The sequence below is a fragment of the Primulina eburnea genome, chromosome 8, assembly GCF_022965805.1.
Source record: "Primulina eburnea isolate SZY01 chromosome 8, ASM2296580v1, whole genome shotgun sequence".
Taxonomy (NCBI): domain Eukaryota; kingdom Viridiplantae; phylum Streptophyta; class Magnoliopsida; order Lamiales; family Gesneriaceae; genus Primulina; species Primulina eburnea.
Window position 1 is genome coordinate 39,580,292 of NC_133108.1, and position 14,263 is coordinate 39,594,554.

Sequence of the window (14,263 nt, forward strand, 5' to 3'; positions counted from 1 at the left end):
TATCAGTAGTATATTATATTTTTTATAAAGTTTGGATGAATAAATATAGTAAAAAATACAAAACGGTGGATTTAAAAAAAAAATGTAAAATCTTCCATTTGATAATCTGACCATCCAAATTTCAAAATCCACCGCTTCTATTTGGAATAAAGACAAAAATTTGTATGAGACGATATCACATATCGTATTTTGTGAGACGGATCTCTTATTTGGGTCATCCATGAAAAATTATTACTTTTTATGCCAAGAGTGTGTTTGGTTGAGTGGATTAAATAAGGATAGATTAATAGTCAAATATTTATCGTTAAAATTTTAAGTTGTTTTAATAATCATTTTGACCCGGTTTAAGATCCAATTTTATGGATAACTATTCGATTAATAAAATTGGATCTTAAACCGGGTCAAAATGATTATTAAAACATCTTAAAATTTTAACGATAAATATTTGACTATTAATCTATCCTTATTTAATCCACTCAACCAAACACACCCTAAGAGTATTATTTTTTATTGTAAATATCGGTAAGATTGACACGTCTCACAGATAAAAATTTGTGAGACCGTCTCATAAGATATCTACTCTTGGATAAATAAAAAAATAAAAATGGTTCATTTTGCCTTTGCATTATTATTAATAAAAGATTGGATTTAAAGAACAATAATATATTTTAAATTTCCTTCAAATATTTTTAAAAAAAATTGGAGGTCAACGTACTGCCGACCAGTTGCAGCAATCCTCCACGTAAAAATCCTAGTGGCAGATGCTATTTGGTTTGGTTTTGGTCAAAAAATCTCTTTTTTTCATATATTATTTTGTTGAGAATTAAATACTGCTCAATTATCATGATTATTGTATAAAAAAATCAAGATCTTGATTTTTTATCTAGATATCGAAAAGGGCTTTCTATGAATTGTACATTTCTAAATAAATGATAAAAGAAAATAAGCATTGACTAGTTTAATTTAGTATTTTTGTCATAATCCAATTTCGTCATATTTGCCTTGAATCTCTCGACTTACCATTAGTTGTTTGCTTTGATATAGTTTATGACTTAATTAATATTGGTCTGTTTTAAAGACGAGTATGAGTACAGTATTATTTTAGGAATATAACTACAAATTCAGTCTTTTCATGTTAATAATTGAAAATTATATATTGTAGAATCGATCACTTTTCGTTTATCAAAAATCATAGTTTGTGGTATCCATGTTTCGCTGGAACGGCCATTCTGGAACGAAAACGGCGTTCACCGAGTCAAAGTTCCGGGCAAAAACATTGGATGCTTCGTAACACCGTTTTTCGCAATATATCGGCGATATGTCGGTGGACGGAACGATTTTTATCCGATTTTTTGATATTTTACGTGGTTTGTTTTAATTATTTACATTTTTATATTTTTGTGTCGTTTTTAACTTTCCTAATTTATTCATGATTTCTTCATCTAAGCTCAAAACATAAAATTAAAATTATGACAACGTCTACTTAAAAATAGTAAACTATTTAATTAATTTATTCATATGTATTTATGATAGAATATTATTAATGCTAGTAATATTTGTGTTGTTTTTACTAATTTCTGAAATTTTTAATTTTTTTATAAATTCGTGACCGTTACGCAACATAACATTGGAACTGGAACGGTGATTGTCGTTCCAAGCACCGCAACCGTTTCGGCGAACATGATGGAATCGATACAACTCAAATCTTTTAAATCATACAACAACTCAAACACCAATTTGACATTTTGAATGCCAAGTGTCTTCTACAACTGGCAACTATTGATAACAATTATTGTGGGACTGGGAATGGAAGAAAATGTTAAAACTTAATTTGGCATTGCTACTGGTTAACTTTTGCATGACTTTCACGTTTCGTTTGCCCTTTTTATGTAGTATTAATTAATATTAGTATTAATTATTGATATAATAGATTAGTTATATGTTAAAATGTGAAATATATAATCCAAAAAAACGTTGTGAAAGATACCAAGGATCCAACGAGATTATAAAATCGAGCACTTGTAGTTTTATCAAAAATGATGATTTTTTTAAAAAAAAAATAGTTGAATTGATTGATAATTTCTCGACTTGTCCAACTCGTTCTGACAGACTATATGATGTATATATATGGACTAGTATGAATTGTAAATAATACTGGTCTACTTTAAATATAAGTACAACATATGTTGTTTAGGAATATAAACTCCAAATTGGACAATGGTATAAGTACTTATCATCAATAATTCAATATATATATAAATATATATGAGTTTATTATAATTGAGTCCCGAAACTAACGTATAATTTCAGGCTTTATATTTTAGTGTCAATACACTCTTAAAAATGATAGAATATTTAATGAATCGAGAAAATTCCATCTTAATTATTTCGCCCAAATTACACGAATTGATCATGGATTGTTTCACCCTACCTCTGCAGGTCACTGTCTGCAGGGGTACATCCAAAATTCTGGCTCAATTTTTTTTTTTTTAAATTTTTTTATTCCCCATAATATGAATCTCAATCCTTGATCCTGGATGTAGGCACTACGCCCCACACCCAGGATCGAACCTTCCATTGACCACCTACTCGACCAGTTTATTTATTTAATTAGTGTGGTTTGGGCGAAAATTTCTTCAAAATAACAACAAAATTGTAGTAATAATTCAATTTGACATATCAAATCATCATAATTGAATACAATCATTACTTGACTTTTTTTCCAAATGTTTTCAAATATAATTATCAGTATTAAACTTTATTTATAGGACAATCACAATAAATTTAAAAACAATAATTTACACAAAAACTTCAAAAATTAATTTGCTTCTATCGATCACCATTTACTTTAACTTATTTCCTTTTGGAAAGATGAAATCTTGGTTGGATGAATAATTGGCTTATACTAATCATTTAATTTTGTTTGTGTTTGCTTGCAAATAATCTTTTGCATGTGTGATTTGGATTATCCATGACTTGACTCCATTGTTTTCCTCCTTTTCACATAAAGTCCTTATTATTGGTGGAATAATTGTTCGATTTAGAAAAAAAAATAAAAATTGAACATACCTAGGGATGCGTTCTTCAAAGATAATCATTAGCTTATACACGATATATACATATTAAATTTCATATTAAATTTTAATAAAAATTAGTCAATTTTATATATACTAAATTTCGATGGACCAAGATTACACACAATGTTGCTAGAAATTTGTTCTCCTTCGATTGATTTCTCTAATTTATTTTATATGCAGATATTCATATATGTAAAGTAAAATTGTTCTCCTTCAATACTAAACAATCTTTGACCTTTCATATTTGTTCGTAAGTGGTGATTTGTGCAACATCACTGCGAGTCTGTCTATTGTATCTTGAGGAACGGTCGTTCGATTAAAACCTCGAAGCACATATCAGAGGAGATGAATTTGTTTTAAGAAAATTGTATTTGTTATAAACATCAGTTTGCTTTTGCTCTTACATACACAATACTCAAAACAATATACTTATTCCATTTAATGGCTTGTCTTTACAAGTTTGTTTCTATCATTATGTTATTAGCACTTTGGTTAACAGTATTTTGATTCACGTTGAATTTCAAAAAACATCAAAAAGATATAATAAAATACTAAGATAATCATGTTGATTCTTACATAACAGCCAAGAAAAAACTCGAAAATATAGGAAAACATTCAAAATAGTTTAATCTCTTCGCCTACTCTCCTTTTAATGAAACTATATATGTTGATGTGTAATAATAATCTTTGATGAATAGATTGATCGAACTATGATATTTGGACAACATACGTGTTGAAATATTTGAGTTGAATTATTGCCACCATTTATAATTCTTCGTAAAGCAGAAAATGCTTGTTCCTAACAAATGGTATCAATCATGAGTTTGATTCTCATTTATTGCAATAAGTGCAATTATTGTGAATGATATTGTTGGTGTACAATAGTTGTCCATGTTAAATATAGCGATCAAACCATGACGCTTGGTCTGATATACTAGTTAAAAATATGAGTTATATCATTACCACCAATTATAACTATTGATAAAATGACAAGCACCCGATCCTAACAATATATGTATTTAAAGACTAACATAAAATAATGAATTTTTCAAAATATTTTTGAAATTGGAAAGTATATCATGATCATAATAATAAAAAAAACTAATTGGATTAAAAAGAAGCACCGCAAAATAAAATAATGTTAAAGACATAACCAATATATCGTAAAATAATATTTACAACAATTATATCATGAGATTTAATATATCATAAAAAATTGATATATGAAATTTATGTATTGAATTCTTTAATTATAAGAATGGTTGTACAATGCATTACTCTACAAAAGATATACATTACATTCAAAAAATGAAAGCTACAAAATGGAAGAACTTTGAGTTGTGGAATGGTTTCATGTCACCTAATTCACTACACCTTTTTTCTCCTAACTTGAATCACGGTTAAGTGTACACTAAATAATAGTGCACCCGTACATTAAATTAAAACAAGAAAAAATACAAATAAAGGAAATATATATATCTGGACATGTGTCAACTGTTGAGACATGTGCGAGTAAAGTTTATGGTTCATAGAAATCAATTCAGAATTGAATTTTCACTTTTCTAGCTTATTTATTACATAAAGAAATTTTTTGTCAGAAACGAAAAAAAAATTCAAATTCCTTCCCAATTCTAGATACCTCTCTTATTTTTAAATTTTCATTTTTTAAAACCAAATACAATTTTCGACTTTTTATAATGTTCACATTCTTTATAAAATAGTGGAGAATAGTAGATTTTTTTATGTGTAAAATAGTAGAGAGAATTTTAAAAAACTAGATCGATGTATTTATCAAAGTATTTTATGATCTCCGAAGGCTTTACATGGCGTGCTCCTTGTTAGGAAGCTTGACTATGTCGCCCATCGATTCGGTCATTGTTCCGGTCACCAAGCCAACTTTATACATATGTTAAATTCACAAAAATAAGATAAATTATTAGAATCTGTCTATATTCAAATTCTAATTTACTTCCCAAAAAAATATACTTTACTTTATTTTGATCTATCACTTATTTTTTTTAAAAAAAATTAAGTATTTGTGCATCACAAAGATCATGCAATTAAGAGAAATATGGTATTGCGATGGTTAATGGGGAAGGACTGTAAATTCGTAAATAAACTATGTTGATTTTTTTGAAAAACTTGATATGTAATTTGACAGTTTTTAGTTGTTAAGACCTTTTCTTAAACGTCTAGGCTAGACTTAGCTGTAGGGTGAACATTCGATTAATTCGGTTACCGCTAAAAAGATTTTTAAGGTGTGTGTCAATTCGGTAGGGGCGAGCAAGAACGGCTTAAAAATCTTAATTCGGTTAAAAATCTTTTTATGATATCTAGTTTGGCTTCTAATAGAGCGATGAACGGCTTAACAGCTTGTCCAGTGACTAAAAACTTGTAAATACATAAAACAACAGTTAGATCTGAAACAGATCGATGTTATTTCTGTCATTATCAAAATTTAAGGTGTGTGTCATATGTATGTAAGATTTTTTAAAAAGTAAAGTTTCTTAACAAGTGGTTTTGTCTTATGTTTATTTTATTTTAAAATTTTGATGGTTTTCCCTTTTTCACTTAATTTTTCCTGTATTGCTTTTTTTTTTTTTTTTTTTTTTGAAATCATGCTTTTTCATGTGATTTCTTATTCTTTTGATGTCATTTAATTTAATGTTTTCCTAGTCTAACCAACGAGAAATCCCTTTCTTCATGCCTCTATGTGTGAGAACACTACAACAACCATTCGCTTTAAATCTTTAATTGAAACTCATCCATATCACAAGAACCAGGTCAACTTTCATAAATATAATTTAATTTTACATAAAATTATTACATTAAAAAAATATTTGTAGGACCGAGCGTGTTTCTTATTACCAAAAACTATAGTCGATGGTAACGATGTAACTCAACTTTTTTAAATAATGTAGTAGCACAAATACTATGTTTTAATTGATCTATTCAACAATTTATCTTCCAATAATTACACTATTTGTAATCAATATGAATCAAATTTATGATGTTAACTCTGATACTAATTGTTAGAATCGAACTTTTGTCGCTTTTTCAAAAGTTATAGTTGATTATAGCTGTGCAACTCAAATATTTTAAACCATATAATAGATCAAAGTCATATTATGATCGCTCTATCCAGCGAAATACAGCAATATTACATACAAATGATCATTGAAATAATTTTATTTAATTTGTCCTCGTTTTAGTTACTAACATGGTGCTTATAAGAGCGTGGCTTTGTGGGCTACTGGGTCAGAGCTTTTGAATCATCTTTTAAGAAAGAACATAAAATATGTTCGTTTTTAATTTCTAAAAAAATTATAAATTAAATTTACGATAAATTGGAGGAAAATACCCAAAGTTAATTATATTTTTTTAGTTCAGTCTATAGTACTTGTATTTTAACTCTGCAGCCCCTAATGATATAATATCGTATTTTCACTTCATAAGGTAATATTATCTTTTATTTTAAAAAGGAAAAAAAATCTAAACCCAAAATCTAACTTATAAAGTACCATATTTAGTCTACAAGTGTACCAAACTATCGAAGATTTAGTATCACAAATTCATACAGACTATATACCAACTTAGATTTAATTAATACTATTATTCTATCAAATAACAGTAACTATATCATGTATTATATGCAAATTTAATGTAGTGATATGAAATAAGATATAAAACTAAGTTTTGGTTTCATCACTTATCGTAAATTACCAAACAACCCGTAACTATTTTATCACCTTGTGATGTCTTGTTGCCACAATTCAAATATTTTTATCATCCACTTTTTCCGAAAGATAACAATAGAAGTTGTGTACAAATTAGTTTGAACATTTTTTAATATAAGTGCTATGGTATCGTACGTTTGTGACAAATTATATACATAGAAGGATATTATCGTTGTATATGTTAAGGTGTACCACGTGTCCGCATTCATTATATAACAATCTAGCTTATAAAGTACCACGTTTTGTGTTAAAGTATACCACATTAAGTACCACAAATTCATGCATACAGACTATATACCAACTTAAAATTAATTAATACCTTTATTCTATCAAATAACAGTACTTATATCATGAAAATCGATAGAGATGAGTTATAAATTTACGTGAGAAATTATTTAGGAAGAGAAGAAAAGTGATGAAATCGAGGAAATAAAATTAAAAAGAGAAATAAACTTGAATTATATTGGTAATGATCTTATCTTAACTTTGGTAATTTATAAATTTGAATGATATATTCCGATTTTATTGAGATTTTTTCCCTTATCACATCAAATTATTTATTCGAGAGTTTTATATGAAACGAACTTCATTCACTGTGATTCTAGTTTTTTCGTCCGGGTAGACATACCCAGAACTAGGCTCCTCGGGGCCAATTTACCCGAATGTCCGGACTTTACTTTGCAGGCCTTTTTCGGAACAGGGATGAATACCATATGTGGGCAGGTCATCGGACTTCTAATTTAGTCCTAATTATATCCAATATGGCCCAATTTTTTCTACCTCTCTCTCAATTACTTCACTTCTTTTGCACTTTCTCATTCCCATTAGTTTCTAAATTCAGATTTTTTTTAAACGTATAAAATCTTAATAAACAAAAGTTTTTGATAATTTTGTAGAAACTTAGCAATTATTAAAATATATATTGTATATAAACAAACACAAAATATTTACATATTAAATTATATGTACGCAACCGCGTGTTTGTTAATACAAGTAACAATTATTCAACCTAATGGTATTTCATAAAATAATTACACATTAAAATAGCCAAAATAGTGTAAAACCCCACCAGCAAATGCGTCTGATTTTTAGAACATTAGAAGTTAAAGACCTTTAATTTTATTTAATGTAGGAGATTTTATGTTCTCTTTTAATAATACACTCGGGAGGGATGCTAATTGAATTTGCCATTAAAAATATAATATTAAACTCCATAACCCTATTAAATCATGAGTTAACGACAAGGCAACCAAGAGGTTTATTAATCATTATTATTATTTTAATTAAAGAGCGACTGACACGATGTGCGTGTATAAGATAAGACAATAACTTGTGTGAGACAGTCTCACAGATCGTATTTTGTGAGAAATATATCTTATTTAGGTCGTCTATGAAAAAATATTACTTTTTATTGTGAATATCGGTATGGTTGACCCATCTCACATATAAATATTCGTGAGACCGTCTCACAAGAGATCTACTCGTAAGGAATAAATCTCTTGTGAGACGGGTCAACTCTACCGATATTCACAATAAAAATTAATACTCTCAGCATAAAAAGTAATATTTTTTTTCATGGATGACCCAAATAAAAGATCTGTCTCACAAAATACGACCTGTGAGACCGTCTCACACAAGTTTTTGTCACTCATAAGATAATAACTATTAAAAATCTGATCATGATAATTAATAAATCGAGTTGATTTATAAATTTTTTTATAGTTTTAAATTATTATTGGGATAAAGATAATGAAATTATATTAAATATGTAATTTGTAGATATAATAATGGATTTTTGAATTTTTAAAGTTTATGTCATATTGTACTTATGATTAAATTATATAAAAAATATTTTTTGTCTAAATAAATAATATTTTTTTATAAAAATTAACTAGCATCACAAAATCGGAATACCAAAAATCTGATCTTTATATACATTTTTCCTTGAAATATAATTGATTAAAAATTGTATTCGAGAAAAATAATCTGAAAAGTCGAATTTGATAAACGCCTCGTATTTGTCTCAATTTTCCCAAAAACATTTAAAAACAGAGGTGGTGATTACATTGTACCAAGAAATAAGCCGGAGGAATTCTATTAACCTCTTTGAGTTTCGACCTGAAACACCGTTGGTTTCCTGAGAAAAGCTTTTCATGGCTGCTAAAGTCTTAGATATCGTCAATGTTGTGGATTCTCTTGTCGAAGATGATGAAATTTTGGTGCTATACGAAACCCCTGTTCGACCCAAGAATGGCACAAGTAAGACCGACGCTATTTCTGTAGAAGGTTATCGTCTTAAATCCAAAAGGGTAATCGATTTATCCCAAGATTATGCATATTATGCAAATTTTAATGATGATGATGAAGTTAAAATTCTTGATTCATTCCCTAAAACCCCAAGGGTTTATAAAGGAGAATCCTCTAACTCAAAACCCTCCAAAGGTGTGGAATTTAGCATCTCTTTAACGATAATGTGTGAAATTTGTGCCGATGAGAAGCCCACCAGTGCTATGTTTCGCCTTTTGGGATGCACTCATTCCTTTTGTTCCGAGTGCATGGCTAAATATGTAGCATCCAAATTACAAGACAATATTACCACTATTAACTGCCCTTTTACTGGTTGTAAAGGGTTCTTGGAGCCCCAGCATTGTCGTCCCATCTTGCCGAAGCAAGTTTTCGACCGGTGGGGGGACGCCTTGTGCGAGGCTGTGATTTTGGGATCTGAGAAGTTTTATTGCCCATTTAAGGATTGCTCAGCCTTGCTGATTGATGACCGTTGTGGGAGGAATGAAGTTATAATTCAATCCGAATGCCCTGATTGCAACAGGCTGTTCTGCGTCGATTGTAAGGTTCCTTGGCATCCAGGGATCACGTGTGAGGAGTTTCGGAAGTTGGGAAAGGACGAAAGGAGTAATGAGGATATAATGCTGATGAATCTTGCAAAGAAAAATAAATGGATAAGGTGTCCAAGGTGCAAGTTCTATGTTGAGAGAACTGAAGGATGCTTGTTCATGACATGCAGGTTGGTTTGGTTGGTTCTGTTTTGATACCACTTTTTTTGCCAGTAGTCCTTCACATGGCCACATTGCTTGTTACTCTCTTTATTTTTCAAGGAATTTCTTAGTGACATGTATACAAAGTTTTCTAGTTTGAATTTTGTGGCGGGTTTCCTTTCACAATACTAGTTTGATTTTTGTTCTTCACAGGTAAGATGGTAGAATCGAGCAAGAGATGGTGACATTCAAGAAATCTTTTGGTGCATGGGACAAACATTTTCATGCATGTGAAATATTGGAAAATAAACGTTTTTTGCATCTCCTTCAGAACTTCTCCACATCCATCTTTCTATAACCGCAATTGCATCACATAAGAGTAATGAGTGTTTGCTCGGATTATATATTCCTCATGTATGACAATTTACAATGGCTTGTGTTCTTTGGAATATTACAGGTCTAAGTTAGTGAATTAATCCTTTACAACAGATATATGAGTGACAAAATTAGTATTAAACAGACGGCGGTGCTGATACTTGTTCCGTTTTAGAAATCGTCGTGCTGGGAAGTAGATTGTAACTCTTGTTATTTGTTGATTTTAGGTGTGGTCATTCCTTCTGTTACAACTGTGGAGCTCCGCTGAAAGAACACTATTGTACTCGGTGTAAACGATAAATCTCATTTGGTCCTCGCTAACATGTGTACAGAAGTCGGGTGTAAGTTGTTGCACATGGACTACGCCAACTAGATGTTTGATGTTTACATTGAATTAAGGACTTGTTTCATTTGGAACCTTTCACTCTACTGTCTTCGACTTAGGATCGAGCTTATGGAATCAAAAGTTTTTGGCCCTTTTGAACGAAGTTTCATATCTTCAGACATTGCTAGAATATCATTTTAGTGCATAGAAATTGGAAGGATGATTATTGAAAAATTCTATCTCGTCGCGTATGTTAATTTGTAATGGCAATATTTTTCAATTTATCTACAATATTCGTAAGCATATGTTTCCTCATATTTTGTGTAGTGATCACTTGATTGAGTGCATGGCTTTTAATTTTGTTCAACTTGTATTGAATTTGTTTTTATTGAAAATATTTATTTAATATATTTTAAATTGATGCAACATATATTTATTTTGTTGTATCTATAGGTACATTAAATTTGTAAGACCACATTTGTGAATAGTGAATACTTGATTATCAATTAAAAGCATTCGTTAAATGAAGGTGAGATATGAAAGTTCTTTGTCGTCTTGAATTCAGCGTAGAGAATTTGAATTGTTGTTTTATTTAATTTTGTAAGGTTGTATTTTGATTAAATAAATTTTGATTTGACGAAATATTTGGAAAGAACGATTTGAAATGACTTTATGATTATTGATTAATATCATAACCATGAACAAAGACAAGCCACCTGCTCCCCTCAATTTTTATTAAAAAAATCATATTTTTTCAATTAAGAAACAAAAAGATTTGAAAAGTCTAATTGATGAACTCCTTGTATAGTCAATTAACATTCATGATTGGTGACACCGTGTGTATCTATGAGGTCCTTAGATCAATCTAGGAAAGGAATATAGCTTAAATGAAGGTATGCCGATGTGATTGTAAGTTAAAATGATTAAAGGCGAGGTCGGGGCTCGAGCCTTGAATTCGGAAGTTTGGCTAGCTCGGGGTGAGTTAAGAAGTCTGGTAGTTTAGAGGATGTTGGACTAGAATCAAAATGCGGAAACTAGACCAAGTGGGGGTCCTTGTCTCAAGGACAAGAACTTTATTCGGAAAATGAGAGGAAAAATTGGAATGTGTTACAGGATCAACGTAGTTTGCAATCATGAGTGTGATGCGCAAATGTACTAAAGTTTACTTGACAAAGCTATCAATATGACATATCTCATAGTCCATGGTAGGACAAATAACTTTTAATGCAGTATTTAATTTGGTATTTAATTAAGCATTCATTGAGACATTTAAGAAAACATTTAATACAAGCATGTTCTATTGCTTAGTGTACCAAGCTTCAGGGTTCTGTGACCGAGATCTTCATTACTCTTCTCCTATAAATATTCAGGTTGATGTGTTCATTAAGTTCATATCGCATTATGTTGCACTTATATTAAGAGTTTTCTATTTTCATGAATCTAATAATGAGTTGAGCGTCGTAGTGATTACGTCAGAAAATTTTTCTGACTTATCATTACCGAGATGGTTGTTTAAATGTGTAGGAGTTGCTGCTAGGAATCCAATTCCAGAATCTCGGCCCTTAGTGCTCAGTTGTTGTCCAAATCCCTTTGGGAATCATCCGCAAAGAGACATGCTCTTGGAGCATCTTCAATCATTACTGTAAATGGCGTTGGATTTTTGCTTCTCGACCAGCGCTAGGTTGTGCAACACTGTAGCGATAGTGTCCAAATTTTTATTTTATTTTATTTAAAAAGAATTATATTTTTAAATTAGAATTTATTTGTTGTAATAGTTATTTATAATGTTTGTTGATTTTAAGTTTCAATAATCTTATTAAATTATTTCTATAAAGATGTAATTTTTTCTTTAATTTTTTAATAAATAATTATATTAATTATTCTTGTATAATATCATATTTAAACAATAAAAAGTATAAAAAATGTATAATCAAGTTTATCAAATTTAAACTTATATTATTATATTAAATCAATTAATAATTTTAATTATTTAAATATATAAAATTTAATATTTGAACTAATTAAATTAATTTTTTAAATAAATTTAATTAAATCTTGGATATTTGTGTTTCGTTTTTATTTTATAAGCATCATTGAATATTTGTCGTATGTTAATAAGTTATCTTCAGATTATTTTTATGTGTAATTGTATTTTTTTGAGTTGTTAAGTCATTACATTCAAGTTTAAGTATTTAAATAAAAATATTAAATATTTAAAATTTTAAAGTAATTCTTAAATAGATTTTTTATTTTTTAAGTTCACTAATATCTCTAATGAATATCAAAATAGGAATTATTTTAGATATTTTTTTATTGTGGTTAAAAATATTTTGTGTAATAAATTAATAATTGTGAGTAAAATAAAAAAGAATATTTCGAGAATATTAATTTAGTGTAAAATTTAAAGTTTATATGTTAGATATGAGTTTTGTATTTGGTGTATGGATTATATTATCTTGAAGTCGGTGTTACATCAAAATAGTGTAATGGATTGGAGATGTACCTTACCTCGAAAACTTGATACTAACTCTACCTATTTTTTCTAAGCATCATCGTGTACCTTTCCTCTAACCATCTTTGATTGGTGAAGTGATTCAGGTAACGAAATGGATTCGGCCCTTTTGAATCAATGATTTTCCGTTGGATAAACCGAATCTTTTCAGTTTTGAGATTATTAGATCATTAGTACATTCAAACAAAGAGTATTTTTATTAAAAAAAATTCAAGAGAACTAATCTTTCAGACCAGAATAACAACAATTTCCATACAACCTAAGATATGAACAAATCTAAACCACAACACTTCCAAAAAATATCATCTGCCCGAATTGAATCTCTAGTGGGACGTTTCAAAAATTCCATCCCAGCATCAATCAAGAATAATCGATTCAATAAAATCAAGGAAGAAGATCATCTCCGAACAAATAGAGCATTCTCTCCACGGCCCAGCTCGGCGACTGCTGCATCTGTGAATCCGGTGGCGTGGCACTACCGGAGAGCAAGGTAACCCGGCAGAGTGGACAAGAAAACCGGCTATCATAACGCAGCCACTTCTCCAGGCAGTTCTTGTGGAAGACATGGCAGCAGTTGCTCAACTCCCACACCTGGCTACTCTTCCTCAATCTGTCCAAACAAATGGCGCACGAGAACTCGCCATTTTCGGGCAGTCTGTGTTCGATATTTCCGAGGGCCGTTAAAGATAGACTGTTCCTCAGTATTCGAAGATTGGCGGAGGAAGAAGACGGACGGCGAGGAGAGGAGGAGGCCGCCGTATTCTGTGTCGCCGAAGTGGAGAACCTGGTGAAGAGATTGAGGGCGAAAGATAGTACCCATCTTGTCACCGCGAATACCAGAGCCGCTTTACATAGCACAACTTGATCACATGCAGCCATGGATGCAGATCTTGATATGATTTTTCTGGAAATTTAGCGAGCGATTACAAGTTAAGCGGATCGGGGGAGAGATCCATTAGCCTCATGCAATGTATATATAGATGGATGGTTGTAAAAACTTTACATAGTGGCTGACGTTGGGTGGATAGCTAGTGGATTGATGATGCATCCATGCTTTTGCTTTATGTATTGTTATTAATCTGGATCTTGGACAATAGAATAATATGCAGTAACAGAAAAAACAATAAGTCGAGGCCATGATACCTTTTGTCCACGAGACGAAATTGTTCGTATAATAGTGCTTTATGTTGAGGCCAATCATCTCTAATATACAATGACTTCGAATCAAGAATGCAACCCTACAA

General features: G+C 30.2%; 2 protein-coding genes across 2 annotated transcripts; one reads left to right on the forward strand and one right to left on the reverse strand.

The window, feature by feature from the left end:
* Positions 1–8,837: 8,837 nt before the first annotated feature.
* Positions 8,838–10,823, forward strand: LOC140837967 (E3 ubiquitin-protein ligase RSL1). Its single transcript, XM_073204045.1, has 2 exons — positions 8,838–9,836; positions 10,410–10,823. Exons 1-2 carry the CDS (start codon positions 8,968–8,970, stop codon positions 10,480–10,482), a joined length of 942 nt encoding a protein of 313 aa, XP_073060146.1. The 5' UTR covers positions 8,838–8,967; the 3' UTR covers positions 10,483–10,823.
* Positions 10,824–13,193: 2,370 nt separating this feature from the next.
* On the reverse strand, positions 13,194–13,931 carry LOC140839262 (uncharacterized; the record flags this gene model as incomplete). Its single annotated transcript, XM_073205901.1, has 1 exon — positions 13,194–13,931. A coding segment is annotated over one exon (528 nt), but the record flags the coding sequence as incomplete, so codon positions are not given.
* Between the last annotated feature and the right edge of the window lie 332 nt (positions 13,932–14,263).